The 23,344-nt window shown below is 38.8% G+C and overlaps 1 protein-coding gene across 3 annotated transcripts in view; it reads right to left on the bottom strand.

Moving 5' to 3' along the window:
• DYNC1I1 (dynein cytoplasmic 1 intermediate chain 1) overlaps window positions 1-23,344 on the bottom strand; it is a 317,415-nt gene that overhangs the window by 51,997 nt on the left and 242,074 nt on the right. For all 3 annotated transcript variants that reach the window (XM_057731071.1, XM_057731073.1, XM_057731074.1), the window contains one exon: window positions 20,540-20,684. In XM_057731071.1, coding sequence (XP_057587054.1) covers window positions 20,540-20,684 — 145 coding nt within the window. The remainder of the gene's footprint in view (window positions 1-20,539; window positions 20,685-23,344) is intronic.

Raw genomic sequence — 23,344 nt, 5'->3', positions numbered from 1 at the left:
AACAGTTAAGGAGGTCAGGGCAATTTGAAGGAGGAGGTTTGGTAGTGGCTTCAATATAATACTATCACGGGGATAAAGACAGTGTAGGAGGTAAAACTACTGTTTGGTAGGGAAAAAAAAAGGCAGAAGATAAACAGCATTGGAAAGGGGAAGCAAGGTCAAAGGTAGATGTCTGTGTTTTGCTTTTTTCCCCAATAAGTTGGAGGGAAGGAGATGTCAGGCATATAGAGAAAAGGGCAGACGATGCGAACTGTGGGAATTCACGCGGGAAGATCCTCCATGGGAGGCATCCACGTGGAGAGGTAGAGGACCTATACTCTGTATCTTCACGCCCTGCCCCACACCCCAGATGCGACGCATCTGATTGTTTGTTCTACTATTCACTTGGACTCATCTGTATATTGCCTATATGGTAGCTGACCATAACAAAACTATTTACTGCACACGGTCATATTTCTACTCTTTATCCACTGAGGCAAGGGTCATATAGTTTATTTCCTTTACCTCTCTTAGAAGGGGTTAAAATATGTTGATAATTAAGGTGATGAACAAAGCTCCTCTCACTATTAAAAATGGTTGCATTTCTATACTTTAAAAAAAATACCTTTAATTATATTGCCTTAAATTTCTGATCACTCTCCTCAAAACCACAAAAAACCCCCTAATGCCTCTATCACTAACATGCAATTAATTACAGTTGACCCTTGAACAACACAGGTTTGAACTGTGTCAGTCCACCTATACACATTGCACCTGTATTTTCGTTTTACAGATCTTTAAGTGTGGGGGAAAGTTTGTGTTCAATTAGAGATCACAATATGTAGAATCAAAAGAACTAGGGTTGTACATATACTACCAACTGTAAAATAGCCAGTGGGAAGTTGTTGTGTAACAAAGGAAGTTCAACTCGAGGATGGAAGATGCCTTAGAGGACTGGGACGGGGAGGGTGGGGGGGACTCGAGTCGAGGGAGGGAGGGAATACGGGGATATGTGTATAAAAACAGGTGATTGTACTTGATGTACCCCCAAAAAATAATAAATAAATAAATAAAATTTTTAAAAAAGTAAATAAAGAGGACTTAAGCCTGAAAAAAAAAAAAAAAAACAGAACTAGGGTTGAGTCCTGATTCTATCCAAACTTCCAGCTTTCTGCCCTTGGATGAGTCATTTATAAAAAATTCCCCCGCCCACCCCCCTCCCCCCTTCTTTTTTGAGGCAGAGGTAGCAGTACTCAGATTTTCAACTGTGAGAGGGGCGGGTGGCCTTCACCCCCATGTTGTTCAAGGATCAACTGTACTTACTTTCTCTTAGAAAGTCAACTAAGCTAATGAAACTAGAAATTATCATTTAAACATTTCAAGATTCTATAAGCAATGTGGCTATTTAGTGTTCATGAGCTAAATCACTCTTTTGGGAAATGTTTAGAAGCCTAAGCCTCCAAAAATATGCCATATTATGTTCTTACTTTAGCCCTTCCCCCAAATTTAAATAAAATCATACATAAAGTTAATGGGAATATTAGTTTTTCAAATCACAAAGAGTTGACAGTGACTGCGTTTTCCTTCAAATATGCTTTTTAATTTAACTACAATATTTCTAAAATCCTGTGTAGAGAAATTTTTTTTCCAGAATTGAGCTTCAAAATCATAGCTTCTCTCTTTTTAAAAGTGTGTGAAGTGCTATTGTCTCTTTGGCAATCACATTACTTATGCAAAGTGAATTGATAAGGACTTTGCTACATGCTTCAAGATTAGATTCATTTCACTCAGGGTGCTAATTCCAGTATTACATTCCCCCCCTGGAATACAGATTTTCTTTGTTAATATTATCTTTGTGTTAGAAATGCAAAGTCTTGGTTAGTAGAATGTACAAAATGCATGTCTGTGTTGCCAAATTTTCCTGTTGTTTGGTTTTCCTTTAAACCTTTTCCCCGCTTTGGTTATCCTTCATGAGCTACACAGTACTTAGTTTTATGCACAAAGTATTATATTGAAGCCACTTTCAAAATCTGACTTAAGGATTTTTCCTAATGTTATTTAATTTGCAATCTCCTATGGTCTGAATGTATCCCCCCGAAATTCGTATGTTGAAATCCTAATCCCCAAACACCATGGTGTTAGGAGGTGGGCCTTTGGGAGGTGATTAGGTCATGAGGGTAGAGCCCTTGTGAATGGGATTAGAGCCCTTCTAAAAGAGACCTCCACAGAGCTCCCAGGGCCCCTCCACCAGTGAGGACATTGTGCTGGCTATGAACCAGGAAGGGGACCTCACCAGAATGTGACCATGTTGGCACCTTAATATTTGCCTTTCCAGCTTCCAGAGCTTTGAAAAGTAAATTTCTGTTGCTTATAAATAACAGATATTGTAATAGTAGCCTGAATAGACCAAGACACATGTGAGGGTATCACTAACTTGATTATCAAGAAAGCCTCCACCATAACCTTCTTCACCTTTGTTTAAATGATTAAGTAACTCCAAGTTATCCAATGAGTTTAAAATAAAGATTAGCAAGGTAACTATTACTGTCAGAAGGATCTAAAAAATAACTTCCCATCTTATTTTTTTCTCTGCTCTACACCTATCTGAAAATTCTCATCAACAAGAATTTTTTTTAAAAAAGCCTTGATTTCCAGTATTTTCAAAACTACTTATATTTTCACTTTGCTCTTTTTATTAACATAAAGAAGGTTATGTTCAGGCATAGTCTTGAAAAAGTGACTAGTAATTTTAGGAGGTGTTGCTACCATTTCCTTTAAATTTTATGTGTTCACATTATGAAGAGGAGAAAGACTCCACCCAACACTGTCAAGAGTATCAAGTGTAACCATTGTTCCCAGTACATTACCACAAAAGGTTATGATTAATGCGGGGTTTCAAATATATTCACAGTACAAACCTCTGGGCAGAACAAGCAGGCCAATTATATCATGAAATCCGGCTAGGGAGTGGGACGTTGGTTTTCACTCTCCTGCCTAAATCCTGAACTAGCTCGCCAGCCCCTAACACCACCCTGAGGAGAAAGGAGAGACCCCTGAAAATAGCTGAACTGCCTCCAACCCGGCTCTGCAGGATAGAGAATTTGAAACAGAACTTGACGTTGGTTTAGAGCACAGCTATTCGAATTTTAGCAGCATCAGAATCTCTTAGAGGCTTTATTACAACACAGATTGCCAGGCCTCACTCCCAGAGCTTTTCATGCAAAGTTCTGGAGTGGGGCCTGGAGAGTTTGCTTTTCTATTAAGTCTCAGGTAATGCTGATCAAAGGACCACACTTTGAGAACCTTTTGCTTAGAACTGTAAAGTGGTATCTCCCACTCCTGAATTTGTCAATCTGCTAGATTAAATTGGGGACAGGCTGTGGACAGTTTTAAATGTCAGAGTCAGGAGGTTTTTGAGGACATAAGAGATTCATCCACAACAATTTCCCACAATTCCTAGCATTCTTGTAAAACTGAGATTAGACATCACCTGTGAAATGCATCATGGATATTCAGCTCCAGCTGGTCCTTAAACGGGTGCAGTTCAGACATCCTCTGGAGTCAGGGCCCTGTCCCATCTCTCGCAGGACCTGATCCAAACCTCCCCGCTCTTCCTGCCACATCCCAGTTCCCATCGCTGTTAGCAGGTAAAAGTGCCTCTGACTTAACCAGAAAATAGGGACTTTCTGTCATTCTCTGCTTCCCCCTCCACTACCATTACCTACATCTATCCGTAAGCCTCTTTCTCCCCAGTCTTTCCAGTGTCCTGACTCTTTTCCACACCCCAACCCTACATAAGCACCTGATAACATCTTTCTCAATTTTTCAGACCACCCACTGTCAGTCTATACATTTCAACAGCTCCTTCTCCTCAGGCCACAAACGTGCTCAAGTCTCTCAAAAAGAATGTTATTCCTTGGCCCAGCCTTCCCTGCTGGCCACCACTGGATCTCCTTCAGTTCACATTCTACTGTCTGGAAGAGCAGTCTATATTTTCAGGGTCTACTGTCTTCCCTCCTCACTCTGCAACCACCTACAATCTGTCCCCACGGCTCTACTGAAATTGCTCGCTGAGCTCCATTCCACCCCTTGCCTCTGTGATCTGTGTACTCCTCCTCACCCTGCGGCGTCACCAGCTCCAAGGCTGCACCCTTGTCATCTTCAATTCACATTCTATTCAGAATTTTCTCCCTTGGAATAAATGACTAACTACATGCTGATCGCTGTCATAGCTATAGTTTTAACTCCACTCTTGCCCCTGAGCTGCTGTTTTTGCAATTACCTTTGAGAAATTTCCAGGCACCACGGTTGGAGTGCCCCAGAATGCTTATTTTCTGCCCCAACTGAAGCCTCCTTTATTTCCTGTCTCAGTCACTGGCACCACAGTTAAGGCAGAAATATCAGGACCATCACTGACTCCCTGGTCAAGTCAGTGGGTCATTACTTGATTTTCTCTCTCGGACTTGTTCTCCTGCACAAGCTCACTGTTTCTGCCACCGCCAGCATTCTGGCTCTCACCGGGATGATCTAACTAGCCTTCAACTGTATTTCCTGTCTCTAGGCTTAGTATGCTGGTGTGGAAAAGGACACATTTGGGGTCACACAAATCTGGGTTTGAATTCCACTTTCCCCACCTTTCACTGAGCACAGTCAAGTTATTTAAGCTCTGTTATGCCTTTTTCTCCTATAAAATGGAATTACACTATCTACTGATAACTTTACTGTGAGGACTAATGTATGTAACACTTAGCACACTGCCTGGCACACAGTATGACCTCACCAAGTGTTGGCCCCTCCTCCCCGACCCCTGCAAATCATCTTCCATAGAAACCTTTCTAAAATTAAATTTTGATTCATTCACAAAATGACATGTCACTGTTTATAAAATAAAAATAAATCTACACAATCAAGTATACATCTATGTTTCCAGCCTCACTGCATCTCATTTCCTAACTGGATCCCTGCTTTCAGCCATTTAGGTGAAAATGGCTGCTAATTTGTTGATCCAGCTGCCAGGATGCAACCTAGTCTGCGGTTTGCCAGATAAACTACTCCAAAGAAGTTTCTGCTTCAATGGGAAGCCTTCCCTGCCTGTGGTTTAAAGATGAAACTTGGTGGGGGGAGGGCAATGTAATGTGTTTTAATTCTCTCTCCCTTCATGCTACCCACACTAGATTTTGCAAAAATTAGCATCCTGCTTGGAATTTTTTTTTTCATCTTTCCACCTCATTCTGGTGGTCTCATAGCATTTTCTAGAAATTTCTATTAGTACTTATTTCACCTGAACCAACCACTCACTGCTCCCTCTCCTTTCCAGATGTTTCCACCATGCCCTGCATGTCTCCCATTCCAGAATAAACTCACGTGCCTCCATTCTCAGCCTTCTCATCGAAAGCTCCCTTGACTGCCTGTCTCAAAAGCTCACCACCTCCCCCGCCGTCTCCTTGAGGAGAGGCCGCTCATCACGGAGTATTCTACTTCAGAACAGTGAGACAGTCAGCTTCTTAATTGCTCTCCAGGGCTGTTTCACGGCTCTGCAGAAGCCCTGCTTCCTTTAAGCTCAGACCACTTGTCTGTACCACCCTTTACCTCTTTTGATCTCTCTTCTAATTCATTGGAGACTTCAGCACCAGGATCACGATCTTTTCTCCATCCTTGTCTTGCCATTATTATCCTGGCTCACTTCAAGGCCCACAGCACACTAGAACCTTGTCCCTTTATTTCTGTGACTACCTCATCTCCAGTGAACTTCAACTTCTCTGGACTTCAGCTACAGACATGACCACATCCTGGACCGCTTTTTTGTTTGTTTTTTAATCACTTGGAATTATTTCAGTTGCGAAATGCTAAATCCAAACATCCTACTTTTTAACAATTTACTAATTGTAACAACTTCTAAAAATTAACTAATTCTCTTACCCAATTACTGTTTTCATAATGTTCTTTGATCTTATAGGGTCTTCCAACCCCCCTACTCCCTTTACTTTCTCCTTTCTCTTTTCATTTCCTTTCTGTTCCAGCTTAGAATCCTTGTCTAGCATCAAACACTGTCTTGTCCACATCTCCAAATCCTATATTCTGTTATCCTTCCATCAAATTCTGGCAAAGCTCCAGCCCAGGGTGGATACAACTGTCCCTCTCACCCAGGTCCATATTTGTGCTGCCAAACTCTCTCGGAGGAAGTCAGCCCTGAAGAGTGATGCCACTGAAACATCCTGGTCTCCAAGCCAACTGGGTCCTCCACACTGCCCGAGTCTTTGTTTCCCTAATTAGCCCTTCCTGTTCTCTTCTGTGACCACCTGAAACCTGCTCCCCTCAGTACCTCTACTTTCCACTCAGCAGAATATTTCATCTCCTACCTCACTGAGAAAATAGGATCAAGTGAGAGTTCTCTCCGCTTCCACTCACCAAACCTACACACCCACGTATATTTGCCCCCATCCTTTCCTGTTCCTCTGTTACAAGAGAAAAAGTGTCACCGCTCAAATTTAAAACTCACCCTCTGCCTATGCTATGCATCCCATCCACTCCAACATTTTCAGGATCCTTTCTCTGCCTGATGCTTACAGGTTTTTTTCTACTTTTTTTCTTTACTGGCTCTTCCACAACAGCAACAACCTCAAGAATCTCTACAATTCTTAAAAAAAGAAGGAAAAGAAAACAATAGAAAAAAGAAGAAAAACTCTCTCCACTTCTCATCTTCCTCTCCCTGTAGCCAAGCTTCTCAATTTTTCTTCAGCACTTCCTGTTTTCCACTCACTCTTTAACTCCTTAATCTGTGTTCCACTCTCAACACACTCCAATGGAACTGTACTTGCCATGGGCACCAGCAGAGTTGCTGAATACAAGGGACATACTGCAGTCTTGATGCTACTTCTCTGAAGTATTTGTTACTTTTGATCATTCCCTCCATTTTCGCCTTTTTAGTTTTTTATTATAGAAAATCTCAAACATATTTAGAAATAGAATATCCAACTTCAATATTTATCAATACATGGCTCATCCTACTCATCTACAACCACAAGCTCTCCCCTTCCCAATAGATTATTGTGAAGCAAATCCCTGACATCATATGACTTCCGTAAGTATTTCTGTGTGCCTCTCTAAAAGGTCAAACCACTTAAAATGATCACAATTTCATTATGACAGCTAAAATAGAAATTCATATTTATCAACAAATATACAACAAATTCGTTGATATCAACAAATATCAACACATATCTCTATATTCATATTTCCCTAATAGCCTTCTAATTTTTCAATGGGTTCTCTGCTTGAATCAAGATCTATATGGGATCCACATTTTGAGATTGGTTGAAATGTCTCAAGTTTTGTCCTATTTTGTTTTGACATATAGCTTCCACCTTCATTTCTTTTTTTCCCTTGAAAAAAAAATTTTTGGTTTTGTTCCTGAAATGAGGTGAGTTGTCCTATAGACTTCCCACAGACTGGATTTGGCTGATTGCAACTCTGTGGTATTATTTAACATTTTGCATCTGTATCTCCTATTGCCTCTAAATTCAGAGATCAGTAGATTGATAAGATTCAGATTAGATCTGGGGGACAATCCTACTTCAAAGGTGGTATTGTCTACTTCCGTAATTATGAAGGTGGTTTCTATTTTTAAGATGTTATTAACAATAATCATTGCTTAGATCATCAGTGGTTGAAAAATGGTAATATTCAAATCCTATCATTTCTTCCTCCCATATTAGCTGGAATATTTTTATAAAGAAAAATTACTTTTGTCAACTGTTTAGTAACCCTGAAATACAAATCATATAGGAAAGATAGAATAAATCTTTGATTCTTTGAGAAAAAATGACTGATTCTTTCCTTTAGTTATTGGTTTTTAAAATAATCAATTGGTTTCCCTAATATTCTCCAAAGATGGCCAATGAGGGTTTTTGTTTTTGTTTTTCAGTATCATTGTGAACTCTATCTATTACTCTTATAGACAGCAGAAGCTTATTCAGATTGGCTTCCAAGCCCTTTAACAAGGAATTTGTAGCGTCTGGTAGCTTCCTTGCTTTCTATTATGATGAAATATTCCAGGCTCATTTTATGTATTTCCTCCTCCCAATCTAGAATCAGTAATTTCTTCCAGGATCTCTGTCTGGTTTCTTTTAGTGGAACTGGTATTTAAAAAGCACAATGTGGACACCAGAAGAGTCACTGCTATTGGATTGGTCATTATTACTAGGCCTTTTTGGTAGATGGAGCTGTGAATATGTATTTTTTTACATTTAGAGGCAACACACATGATGAGTTCTTACTGATACATCCAACTCAAATTTAGGATTATGACAGAGTTTTTTATTTAACTTCGTGTATTTGTATCTCCTTTCAACCTTGGTGATAATATCAACTCTCAATGACATCAACACAGCTGTTAATTTATCTCAAGATACAAACACAATAGTAGAGACAGTAACAATATGGCCATCAGCAATATGAGTACTAGAAGTAGTTAAAGATTTTTTTGGTAGCCTTTTTATCCTCAAAATATATCTTTTCAAATGTATAGTCAAAAATATAGGGTTTTTAAGTCATTTAGAATTGTTCCATACTGTAAAGTTTTGCCTCCAATTTGAACCACACTAAACTTGATTCATTTCATCTTATTTTAATTTGTTTAGGAACCAACTGTAAAATTTATTTTGTTTTATTACTATGCAAAATATTTCCATGGCTCCCAAATCAAACGTACTGCCAAGGTGGTATATTCAAAGAAGTATGGCTGTTCCTTTCAGCCTCCAGCCTCTCTATAAGTAATTTGTGCATGCGGTTCATCTTTCCAAATTCTATAAATGTATAAGTAGACATTTAATTTAGGGGCAGACTCAAGATGGCAGACACCACAATGAGACAGTAGGAGGAGTGCTTTCATGATATAATCAAATTCCATACATGCCGGGTGGGAAACCCACAAACTGGAAATTATATCACAGAGGTTCTCCCACAGAAGTGAGAGCACTGAACCCCATATCAGGCTCCCCGGCCTGGGGGTCTGGCATCAGGAGGAGGAGATCCCAGAGCATTTGGCTTTGAAGGCCAGCAGGGCTTGAGTGTAGGAGCTCCACAGGACTGAAGAAAACAGAGACTCCACTCTTGGAAGGTGCACACAAGGTTTCATATGCACTGGGACCCAGGGCAAAGCAGTGACTCCATAGGGGTCTGGACTAGACCTACCTGTGGGTCTTGGAGGGTCTCCTGGGGAGGCAGGGATTGGCTGTGGCTCACTGTAGGGGCAAGGACCCTGGTGGTAGACGCCCCAGGGAATATTCATCTGCATGCACTCTCCTGGAGATTGATTTTGGCAATGAGACCTGGCCCTACCCAACAGCCTGCAGGCTTCTGTGCTGAGATGTCTCAGGCCAAACAACCAATAGGGTGGGAACACAGCCCCACCCATCAGCAGACAGGCTGCCTAAAGTTGTCCAGAGCCAACAGCTGCCCCGAACACACCCCTTGACACAGCCCTGCCCACCAGAGGGACAAGACCCAGCTCCACCCATCAGCGGGCAAGCACTAGTCCCTTCACCAGGGAGCCTGCACAAGCCCCTGGACCAACCTCACCCACCAGCAAGCAGACACCAGAAGCAAGAACTACAATCCTGCAGCCTGAGGAACGGAGGCCACAAGCACAGAAAGTTAGGCAAAATGAGATGGCAGAGAAATATGTTCCAGATGAAGGAACAAGATAAAACCCCAGAAGAACAACTAAGTGAAGTAAAGATAGGCAATCTACCTGAAAAGGAATTCAGAGTAATGACAGTAAAGATAATCCAAGATTTCGGAAAAAGAATGGCGGCACAGACTGAGAGGATAGAGAAATGTTTAATAAAGAGCTAGAAGCTTTAAACAACAGAGATGAACATACAATAACTGAAATAAAAAATATACTAGAAGGAATCGACAGCAGAATAAATGAGGCAAAAGAATGAATAAGTGAGCTGGAAAACTGATTGGTGGAAATCACTGCCATGGAACAGAATAAAGAAAGAAGAATATTGGGATGAATTGGGAGATTAGGTATGACATAAACACACTACCATGTGTAAAATAGAGAGCTAGTGGGAACCTGCTGTGTAGCACAGGGAGCTCAGCTCAGTGCTCTGTGATGACCTAGATGCATGGGATGTGGGGGGAGGAGGTCCAAGAGGGAGGGGATGTATGTATACATATAGCTGATTCACTTCATTGTACAGTAGAAACTAACAACATTGTAAAGCAATTATACTCCAATAAAAAATTAAAGAAGAATGGAAAGAAAAGAGGACAGTCTAAGAAACCTCAGGGGCAATATTAAATGTACCAACATTCACATTATAGGGGTCCCAGAAGGAGACGAGAGGGAGAGAAAGGGTCTGAGAAAATATCTGAAGAGATAATAGCTGAAAACTTCCCTAACATGGGAAAGGAAACACTCACTCAAGTCCAGGAAGCAGAGAGTCCCATAGAGGATAAATCCAAGGAGGAACACACTGACACACATATTAATCAAACTGATAAAAATTAAAGATAAAGAGAAAATATTAAAAGCAACAGGGGAAAAGCAACAAACAACATACAAGGCAATCTCCATAAGGTTACCAGCTTATTTCTCAGCCGAAACTCTGTAGGCCAGAAGGGAGTGGCACAATATATTTAAAGTGATGAAAGGGAAAAGCCTACAACCAGGAATACTCTACCCAGCAAGGCTCTCATTCAGATTCAACAGAGAAGTCAGAAGTTTTATAGACAAGCAAAAGCTAAGAGAATTCAGCACCATGAAACTAGCTTTAAAACAAATGTTAAAGGAATTTCTCTAGACAAAAAAGAAAAGGTCACAACTAGAAACAAGAAAATTATGGATGGGAAAGCTTACCTGTAAAGGCAATTTAGAGTAAAGATGGGAAATCATCCACACACAAATATGATACCAGCAATTGTGAGAAGAGGAGAGTATAAATGCAGGATACTGGAAATGCATTGGAATTTAAGAGACCACCAACTTAAAACAATCTTGTGTGTGTGTGTGTGTGTGTGTGTGTGTGTGTGTGTGTGTGTGTGTGTATGTATATATACACACACTCCTATATCAAACCTCATGGTAACTGCAAACCAAAAATCTACAATAGATACACACACACAAAAGGAATCCAAACACAACATTAAAGACAGTCATCAAGTTACAGGATAAGAGCAAAAAAGAAGAAAAAAGACCTACAAAAACAAATACAAAACAATGAACAAAAGGGCAATAAGAACATACATATCAGTAATTACCTTAAATGTAAATGGACTAAATGCTCCAACCAAAAGATACAGGCTGGCTGAATGAATACAGACACAAGATCCATATATATGCTGTCTGCAAGAGACCCACTTTATATCTAGGGACACATACAGACTGAAATTGGAGGATGGAAAAAGGTATTCCATGCAAATGGAAACCAAAAGAAAGCTGAAGTAGCAAGACTCACATCAGGCAAAATAGACTTTAAAATAAAGACTGTTACAAGAGACAAAAGAGGACACTACATAATAATCAAGTGATCAGTCCAAGAAAAAGATACAGTAGGTCCCCTACATTTGAACCTTCAAGTTGCAAACTTTCAAACACGCAAATGTGCATTTGCATGTCCAATCACATAAGTTGGTTCACATGTCTGGCATACATCGTCACGTGCATGCATCCTCTATGAGTGATTGTGCTTTTGTGTACTTTACTGTACAGTACTGTATAGAGTACAGCATCTTTATTTCATGCTCAGGATGTTTGGAAGCAAGCATAAAAGCAGCAGTGATGTAGCTAGTACTGCTAAGAAGCACCAAGTGATAACAATGGAAACAAAAGTAAAAATAATTGAGAGTGGAGCAAGGTGAAAAGATGGAATTGGAGGCCCAGAGAAAGGACAAAAAGAGATAAGAGGAAGAAGAAGTAACTGAAGAACTAAAGAGATTTACAATGCAGGAAATGGCAAGGGGGTTTTCTTTATTTGAGGAGACGCTGTTAGTTTTTGAGGCACTGGACCTGAAAACAGAATGGTATGTGAAGGTTGCAGCAGCCATTCAGAATGCAATCCAGTAATACAGTGTCATCTATAATAAGAAAAAAAGAGCTACTACCCAGACATCACTGGACCCTTTTTTCAAGAGGGTAGATAGAATTGAATCCAGCAAGGAACCAGAACCTGTACCATCAACACCAGGTGTGAGTGAAATTGCAGCTTGCCCTCTGGCTCCTATTACTAATGATCCTTCAGCTCTACCATCTCCTATTTCCACTCTCTCCTCCAATCAGTAACTCTTCTTGCCTGTTCACTCAATGCCAGCCCCTGTATGCCAGTTGTACCGTACTACTGTACTTTTCAAGGTACTGTAGGATTAAAAATATTTTATTTTTTGTGTTTGTTTTTTATGTATTATTTGTGTGAAAAGTATTATAAACCTATTACAGTACAGTACTATATAGCCAATTGTGTTAGTTGGGTACCTAGGCTAACTTTGTGAGACTTACGAACAAACTGGATTTACAGACATGCTCTTAGAATGGAACTCATTCATATGCAGGGGAATTACTATATAACAATTGTAAATATATATGTACCCAACATAGGAACACCTCAATATATAAAGCAGATGCTAACAGCCATAAAAGGAGAAACTGACAGTAACAATAATAGTGGGAGATTTTAACACCCCACTTTCATCAATGGACAGATCATCCAGACAGAAAATCATTAAGGAAACACAGGCCTTAAATGACACATTAGACCAGATGGACTTAACTGATATTTCTAAAGCATTTCATCTGAAAGCAACAGAATACCCATTCTTCTCACATGCATGTGGAACATTCTCTAGGATAGATCACACACTGGGCCACAAAGCAAGCCTTAGTAAATTTAAGAAAATTGAAATTATATCAAGCATCTTTTCCAAACACAACACTATGAGATGAGAAATCAACTACAAGAAAAAAACTATAAAATACACAAACACATGAAGGCTAAACAACATGCTACTAAACAACCAATGATCACTGAAGAAATCAAAGAAACAAACAAAAAATACCTAAAGAAAAACGACAACAAAAACACAATGATCTAAAACCTATGGGATGCAGCAAAAGCAGTTCTGAGAGGGAAGTTTAGAGCAATACAATGTTACCTTGGGAAACAAGAACAATCCTCCTAAAAACAACCTAACCTTACACCTGAAGCAACTAGAGAAAAAAGAACAAACAAAACCCAAAGTGAGTAGAAGAAATCATAAAGATCAGAGCAGAAATAAATGAAATAGAGACAAAAAACAATAGAACAAAGAAACTAAAAGCTGGTTCTTTGAAAAGATAAACAAAATTAATAAAGCTTTAGCCAGTCATCAGGAAAAAAAGGGGAGAGGGATCAAATCAATAAAATTAGAAATGAAAAAGAAGTTACAATTCAGAAATACAAAGGATCATAAGAGACTACTACAAGCAACCATGTGTCAATAAAGTGGACAACCTAGAAGAAATGAACAAATTCTTAGAAAGGTAAAATCTTCCAAGACTGAACCAGGAAGAAATACAAAATATGAACAGACCAATCACAAGTACTGAAACTGAAACTGTGATTAAAAATCTTCCAACAAACAAAAGTCCAGGACCAGACAGTTTCACAGGTGAATTCTATCAAACATTTAGAGAAGAGTGAATACCTCTCCTTCTGAAACTATTCCAAAAAATTGCAGAGGAAGGAACACTCCCGAACATTCTATGAGGCCACCATCACCCTAATACCAAAAACAGACAAAGATAACACCAAGAGAGAAAGTTACAGGCCAATATCACTGATGAACATAGATGCAAAAACCCTCAACAAAATACTTGGAAATCGAATCCAACCATACATTAATTTTCAACATCTGCAAATCAGTCAGTGTGATACACCACACTAACAAATTGAAGAATAAAAACCCTATGATCATCTCAATACATGCAGAAAAAGCTTTTGACAAAATTCAACACCCATTTATGATAAAAACTCTCCAGAAAGTGGGTATAGAGGGAACATACCTCAAGATAATAAAGACCATATATGAGAAACCCACAGCTAACATCATACTCAGTGGTGAAAAGCTGAAAGCATTCCCTTTAAGATCAGGAACAAGACAAGGATATCCATTGTTGCCACTTTTATTCAACATAGTTTTGGAAGTCCTAGCCATGGCAATCAGAGAAGAGAAAGAAATAAAAGGAACCCAAATTTGAAAAGAAGTAAAACTGTCACTGTTTGCAGATGACATGATAATACACACAGAAAATTCTAAAGATGCCACCAGAAAACTACTAGAACTCAGCAATGAATTTGGTAAAGTTGCAGTATACAAAATTAACCACAGAAATCTCCTACATTTCTATACACTAAAAATGAAAGCTCAGAAAAAAAATTTAAGGAAACAATTCCATTTACCATTGAATCAAAAAGAATAAAACACCTAGGAATAAACCTACCTAAGGTGGCAAAAGACCTGTACTCTGAAAACAATAAGACACTGATGAAAGAAATTGAAGATGACACAAACATATGGAAAGATATATCATGTTCTTGGATTGGAAGAATCAATATTGTCAAAATGACTATACTACCCAAGGCAATCTACAGATTTGATGAAATCCCTATTAAACTACCAATGGCATTTTTCACAGAACTAGAACAAAAAGTTTTAAAATTTGTTTGGAAACACAAAAGATCCCAAATAGACAAAGCAATCCTGAGAAAGAAAAACAGAGCTGGAGGAATCAGGCTCCCTGACTTCAGACTATACTCAAAGCTACAGTAATCAAAACAGTATGGTACTGGCACAAAAACAGAAATATACATCAACGGAGCACGATATAAGCCCACAAACCTGTGGTCAATTAATCTACAACAAAGGAGGCAAGACTATACAATGGAGAAAAGACAGTCTATTCAATAAGTGGTCCCGGGAAAACTGGACAGCTACATGTAAGAGAAATTAGAACAATCTCTAACACCATACAGAAAAATAAACTTAAAAGAGATTAAAGATTTAAATGTAAGATTGGATACTATAAAACTCTTAGAGGAAAACATAGGCAGAACACTCTTTGACATAAATCTCAGCAATGTCTTTTTGGATCCACCTCCTAGGATAATGAAAATAAACAAATGGGACCTAAGTAAACTTGAAAACTTCTGCACAGCAAAGGAAACCATAAACAAAACAGAAAGACAACCCACAGAATGAGAAAAAATATTTGCAAATGAAGTGACCAACAAAGGATTAATCTCCAAAATGTATAAACAGCTCATGCAGCTCAATATCAAAAAAAAAAAAAAAAAAAAAAAAAAAACCATCAAAAAATGGGCAAAAGATCTGAATAGACATTTCTCCAAGGAAAACATACAGATGGCCAAAAAACACATGAAAAGATGCTAAACATCACTAATTATTAGAGAAATACAAATCAAAACTAAAATGAGGTTATAACCTCACACTGCTCAAAAAGGCCACCATTAAGGAATCTACAATAAATGCTAGAGAGGGTGTGGAGAAAAGGGAACCATCCTACACTGTTGGTGGGAATGTAAATCAGCAAAACTGTTATGGAGTACAGTATGGAGGTTACTTAAAAAACTGAAAATAGAACTACCATATGATCCAGCAATCCCACTCCTGGGCATGTATCTGGAGAAAACCATAATTTGAAAAGAGACATGCACCCTAATGTTCATTGCAGCACTATTTACAATAGTCAAGACATGGAAGCAACCTAAATGTTCATTGGCAGAGGAATGGATAAAGAAGATGTGGTACATATATACAATGGAATATTACTCAGCCATAAAAAAGAATGAAATACTGTCATTTGCAGCAACATAGATGGAGCTACAGATTATCATACTAAGTAAAGCAGACAAATATTACACAATGTCACTTACATGTAGAATTTAAAAAATTATACAAATGCACTTATTTACAAAACAAACAACAAATTGAAGGATAAAAACCACATGATCATCTCAATAGATGCAGAAAAAGCTTTTGACAAAGTTCAACATCCATTTATGATAAAAGATCTCCAGAAAATCAGCACAGAAGGAAATTACCTCAACATAATAAAAGCCATATATGAAAAACCAAAAGCAAACATCGTTCTCAATGGGGAAAAACTGGAAGAATTCCCTCTAAGAACAGGAACAAGACAAGGGTGTCCACTCTCACCATTATTATTCAACATAGTTTTGGAAGTTTTAGCCACAGCAATCAGAGAAGAAAAAGAAATAAAAGGAATCCAAACTGGAAAAGAAGAAGTAAAATTGTCACTCTTTGCAGATGACATGATATTATATATAGAAAACCCTAAAGACTCTACCAGAAAACTGCTAGCACTCATTGATGAGTTTAGTAAAGTAGCAGGATACAAAATTAATGCACAGAAATCTCTTGCATTCCTATACACTAACAACGGAAGGGCAGAAAGAGAAATTAAGGAAACTCTCCCATTCACCATTGCAACAAAAAGAATAAAATACCTAGGAATAAACCTGCCTAAGGAGGCAAAAGATCTGTATGCAGAAAACTATATGACACTGATGAAAGAAATCAAAGATGACACAAACAGATGGAGGGACATACCATGTTCCTGGATTGGAAGAATCAACATAGTGAAAATGACTGTACTACCCAAAGCAATTTACAGATTCAATGCAATCCCGATCAAATTACCAATGGCATTTTTCACAGAACTAGAGCAAGAAATCTTACAATTTGTATGGAAACGCAAAAGACCCTGAATAGCCAAAGCAATCTTGAGAAGGAAAAATGGAGTTGGTGGAATCAGGCTTCCTGACTTCAAACTATACTACAAGGCCATAGCGATCAAGACAGTATGGTACTGGCACAAAAATAGAAAGGAAGATCAATGGAATAGAATAGAGAACTCAGAAGTAAGCCCAAACACATATGGGCACCTTATCTTTGACAAAGGAGGCAAGAATATACAATGGAAAAAAGACAGCCTCTTCAATAAGTGGTGGTGGGAAAATTGGACAGCAACATGTAAAAGAATGAAAGTAGAACACTGCCTAACACCATACACAAAAATAAACTCCAAATGGATTAAAGACCTACATGTAAGGCCAGACACTATAAAACTCCTAGAGGAAAACATAGGCAGAACACTCTATGACATACGTCAAAGCAAGATCCTTTTTGACCCACCTCCTAGAATCAGGGAAATAAAATCAAGAATAAACAAATGGGACCTCATGAAACTTAAAAGCTTTTGCACAGCAAAAGAAATCATAAACAAGACTAAAAGGCAACCCTCAGAATGGGAAAAAATAATTGCCTATGAAACAACGGACAAAGGATTAACCTCCAAAATATACAAGCAGCTCATGCAGCTTCATACCAAAAAAGCAAATAACCCAATCCACAAATGGGCAGAAGACCTAAATAGATATTTCTCCAAAGAAGACATACAGATGGCCAACACACACATGAAAAGATGCTCCACATCACTCATCATCAGAGAAATGCAAGTCAAAGCCACAATGAGGTATCACCTCACACCAATCAAAATGGCCATCATCACAAAATCTGGAAACAACAAATGTTGGAGAGGGTGTGGAGAAAAGGGAACTCTCTTGCACTGTTGGTGGGAATGTAAGTTGGTACAGCCACTATGGAAAACAATTTGGAGGTTCCTTAAAAAACTACAAATAGAACTTCCATATGATCCAGTAATCCCACTCCTGGGCATATACCCAAAGAAAACCATAATCCCAAAAGAAACTTGTACCATCATGTTTATTGCAGCACTATTTACAATAGCCAGGACATGGAAGCAACCTAAATGCCCATCAACAAATGAATGGATACAGAAGATGTGGCATATATATACAATGGAATATTACTCAGCTATAAAAAGGGATGAGATGGAGCTATATGTAATGAGGTGGACAGAACTACAGTCTGTCATACAGAGTGAAGTAATTCAGAAAGAGAAAGACAAATATTGTATGCTAACTCACATATACGGAATCTAAAAATGGTACTGATGAACTCAGTGACAAGAACAAGGATGCAGATACAGAGAATGGACTGGAGAACTCGAGGTTTGGGAGGGGCCGGGGGGGGTGAAGGGGAAGCTGAGACGAAGCGAGAGAGTAGCACAGACATATATATACTACCAACTGTAAAATAGTCAGTGGGAAGTTGTTGTATAACAAAAGGAGTCCAACTCGAGGATGGAAGATGCCTTAGAGGACTGGGGCGGGGAGGGTGGGGGGGACTCGAGGGTGGGGGGAGTCAAGGAAGGGAGGGAATACGGGGATATGTGTATAAAAACAGATGATTGAACTTGGTGTACCCCCCAGAAAATAATAAATAAATAAATTAAATTTAAAAAAGTTATACAAATGAACTTATCTACAAAACAAACAGACTCACAGACTTTAAAAATACATTTATGGTTACCAAAGGGGAAAGGTGAGGGAGGGGTAAATTAGGAGTTTGGGATTAACATATACACACTACTATATATATGTAATATGTATATACTATATATATTAATATACACACTACTATATATATACACTATATATATATATACATACACCCTTCTATATATATATACATATATATATAAAAGAGATAGTTAGGGCCTACTGTATAGCACAGGGAACTCTACACAATACTCTAGAATAACCTAAATGAGAAGAATCTGAAAAAAATGAATATATATATGTATAACTGAATCACTGCTGTACACCTGAAACTAACACAACATTGTAAATTGACTATAAAATAAAAATTAAATTTAAAAATGTATAAGTAAACATTAAACAATGACAACACACTACTTGTTTTTCTACCCTGCTTTTCTCATTTAAAAATATATTCTAGAGAACACTTCATAATAGTATGTGGACATCTCCATTCCTTTCTGCACCACAATAGTACTCCCTCATGTTGATGTATCATACTTTTGATTTGTGCAGTGTCCTACTGATAGACTTTTGCTTTTTTACTCCCAGTGTTTTGCTATTCAAGCTAGTCTTTGAACAAATATCCCTCTGCATAATTCTTTTTTTTATTGGTAGTATATCTTTGGCATAGAATCCTAAAAGTGGGAATTTCTCTGTCAATGAGCAAATGTGTACTCTTTATTTCTAGATATTGCCAAATTCCCCTCCATAGCATTGTACCATTTGCATTTCCGATGACACTGTATGAGAATGGTTTTTTTTCTTTCAGTTTCCTCACAGAGTATGTTATCTTTCGGATTTATGTCAGTCTCATAGTTGAAAAGAGGTTGCTCAACCTGGTTTTAGTTTGAATTACTAAGTGTGGCTATTTTTCATACAGTTAAGAGCCAATTCTGTCATCTTCACACAGTCCCTCTCCATTAATACCCAGGAAGCCCCATACTCAAACAATTCTACTTTTTTCCTATTTTTTTGGGTTGTTACTTTTTAATCTCCTTTGCTACTTCTATTTCTTCTGTTTAATTCCTAAATATTTCCCTTTCTCTGCATTGTGTTTTAGCATTTCTTTTAAAATTCACTCCTCGGACTTAATAATTATTGCTATTCTGATTGCAATGAAGTCTACGTGGGCAGCCCAAAGGGCTCCCTCTACTTCTCTCCCAATTATCAAACTATGTAGTGGAGGTTGTGAACTGTGCCTCCCAGGCACCTTAAATCCAACTATACATCACTCCTCACCAACATGCACCTCCTTGGGTGTTCTTCAGCACAGTGAATGCCAGCACAGATCTCCAGCTGTCCCAGTCTTAAACCTGGGTTTTTCCCTGCTGACTCCCTCTCTCACCTCCCTTGTATCAAACCAACCACCACTTTATGCGGCTTCTACCTCATAAATGATTCTCAAATCCATCTGTGTCTCTCCATCCCAAACTATTAATCTAAGCCACTATCATTTCTTCCCTGGACTCCTACACTTTCCTTCTAGGTGGCCTTTCCTGGTTTTTCTTGCTCCCAAACATGGTCAGAATTACATTTGAAAGTACAAATAAGATAGTGCCATTTACTAGCTTAAAAACCACCAAAAACTAGAAGAAAACCTCCTGAAACCCAAACCCCCAAAACCAAGGAACCCAAGTCCCAGGTCCTGCATTTCCATAGGTGCAGATGCACGTGAGTAAGGGCTGCAAAGCTCTGCAACACGCAGCACTAAACTGATAACAGAAGGTACCCTCTGGGGAGAGGACTGGTGGGGGTGAGGCAATGAAGGGGTTGTCGTAGACAGGCTTAGTGCTGGTGAAGGAGGACTTGTTTTATCAGTATTTGCATTGAATTTTTACAATTAGGGTGTTCTCCAGTATTACTTACATATGTTAAAATAAATCAAATAGACAGAGAGCATGCCTTAACTAGCTCTGAGGCAGGTCGGGTTCACCAAAAGGTTGTATGAATTCCCAAAGCCAGGTCTCCTGAAAGAGACTTCAGGTTCCCTACAACTAACTCCTCCCATGGGACAAAACTGTCCTCTTTACCTATGTATTACCTGGGAATGTCAATCAAGGTTTTCTTACCTTTGTGGTCCACAGTTTGACGGTCCAGTCAAACGATGACGTGACAAACAGGTGTGAAAAGTCAAGTGGGCCCACTGCCATGTGGCAGTTAATTCCTGTCACTGGGCCTTGGTGGCCTTCGAAGACTTCCCCAATACCTGCTTTGCTGCATGAAGACCACACAAGAGCAGAATGTCAGTGACCTTCACAAAGCAGTGATTGCTTTAAAAAAAAAAAAAAAAAAAAAAAAAAAACAGGCTTGCCTCTGCGTGATTACTTCTCCATAATTTAGCACAGCCATAAACCAGCAGACACGAAACCACTTTCACAGTTACCTTGAGAGAAATAAACGCTATAATACTCTTGGTGATTAAAGAACAATATGGGGCAATAACATCTTCTTAACCTTCAGAATTTAATATTAAATTTTATCATTTAACCCTTTTTCAAGAGTGCTTCAAAGCCCATCATTGCCAATGCAGCTACTTTGACGGAAAACACATACAGCCAGCCCTCTGTATCCACAGATGTGGAGCCCGCGATGTGGAGGTCTGACTGTACGGCTCCATTTTATAGAAGGGACTTGAGAATCCTTGGATTTTGGTACCTGCAGGGGCTCTTGGAACCAATTCCCCGCGGATTCAGATACCAGGGGATGATGGTATACTCAGATTGCAGAATTTCATATTTATAATAAGATGATTCTATTCTTGTGATGACATTTGGCACAACTCCCATTTTAACCCCTTTTGGGGAGCCTATTAACTATAAAACTCCATGTATCCTTGAATACATGCATTTATTCTTTTGAGAAAATTTCTTAAACTAAGTTGACATACCTGAAAACGTACAACTCTGTGGAAACTCCTGTCACCACAAAATAATAGGCAAAATAACTTAAATGTCATATGGAGAAAGTGATGTTTTCATTGAAAGCAAAAGAGTAATTTACAAATCCATTAAATGTAAATTCAATAAGAGCTGCTGCCTTGTTTTTCTTGTTGCCAAGTGTTAAGCATATAGTAAGTGCTCAGTAAACATTTGTTGAACAAAACAGCAAAGAGAGACAAACTTATGCCTTTTTTCTCAACAGGGATGTATCTGAGAAATGGTAATACACAGTTTGAAAGTTATCCACAGCCATTCGTTGTTTATTTAACTCAGCTGGGATTGTTCCCAGCCCCTATCATCACACAACAGTCTGCACACAATCACACCCAATTAGAAAATATACCAAAATGCTATATTTTAACCATGTGCAAAAGGTTATAAATATGACAAATACAGAGGGATTGTGGAATCTAAATATTATGTCACAAAGAGTGAAAATGAATTAAGTTATTAAAGCATGTGGGCTTCTGGAGCACCAGTAAACGTTAACGTGCTAAGCAAAAATTTGAAATCACGAGCCAAGTGCTGCAGCATGTGTTCTGTGTAACAGGCACTCAAAAATTATGCCTGGTGAAACTGCTAACAGCAGTTCCACACATGATCATTTACATTTGTTCTAGAGAACATGAGGAACCGATCCTTGAAGTGGCCCCTGGTGAGACTCCACTTGCTCTTAACAGCATCCTGAAAGGGTTTATAGGGTGCAAAATGAAAACTTATTTAATTTATGGAAGTGGATTTACACCTTTTCCATGTTAGGTGAAAAACAGAAATTTCGCACCTCTCCCCTGTAGCCCTATATGACCCACTTAAGATTACTATGAAGCCAAAAATGCCTGCGACTTTACAACTTTACTAAGATCTGTATTTTACATTTCAGATGGATGAACCAATGTAAAAAGCTAAATCAAGCTCGTTGTGAAACGATTTGTGGTTTGCACCTTAGGTACCCTTCTTTTGAAGCACACTGTGTCTTCTGATTGTGTTCAAAAAGGACAATAGCCACAGAACAAAAATACTCATCACATAAATGGTTATTCACATTAGAGAAAAATCTTTTTAAAATCTGAAAGTTATCAGTGAACATGTTCTGTAGCCCTCACAGACAATTATGGCCCTGGGTTAAGTCAACTGAACCCATGCCCTGTCGATGCTGAAAAGTATGAAGGTAAACCTGTGAGTCTCTGGCGCACTGTGCTCTCTGCGCCTCTCTCATGTCACTTACGACGTTCTACCTGTCTCGCAGATGTTTGTGTGTTTACCTTTCCCACCATCATCAGCTTCTTGAAGATAGGAACAGGTTTCAATGATGTGTGCATGCCTGGCGACATCTAGCAATGCACTTTGCTGAGAGCAGTTGTGCAGGGAACGTTTCCATGAATGAGCAACTTTATCAGATCTTTCTATAAAGATCTGATAAAACTTTGATGCATGGTTTTAGCCAGTACTTATGAAGTAGGACTACTGGGCATGGAATTATGAGGCACATCTTCCTAGTCATCTTTTACTCATGTGAGCAGGGAAAATACTGCTTGTTTCTGGGGGCAGCACAGTACGAACTTCACAGCCTGCATTGTGTGAATGGAAAACTCATACAGCTGAGCTATAGATGCCTGTTACCTCTACAAATCACAAATACACCAGAGTATGAACTTGGGACAATTTCTGGGTCCTCATTCTATCTAAACAGCCTGTGATGAGTACAAGAGATGAAAAATCAATTGAACTAGAACTACTAAAGTGAAACAGAAATAACGCACCAAGGTGAACACAGTGCACCTTTCAAAAGCTGTTGAGTCCATTCGTTAAGTCTGTGTGTACCTTTATAATCTAGTCTTAAATTATTGGATTCCACTTTCTCCTGAGATTTTTCCAGGAGCATTTGCCAATCTCTCAATCAAGACAGAGTTCTTATCACCTGGAATCTTCATTCTG

This window comes from Hippopotamus amphibius, chromosome 4 (assembly GCF_030028045.1).
Source record: "Hippopotamus amphibius kiboko isolate mHipAmp2 chromosome 4, mHipAmp2.hap2, whole genome shotgun sequence".
NCBI classification, from domain to species: Eukaryota; Metazoa; Chordata; class Mammalia; order Artiodactyla; family Hippopotamidae; genus Hippopotamus; species Hippopotamus amphibius.
This window is presented reverse-complemented; position numbering and strand designations above follow the sequence as displayed.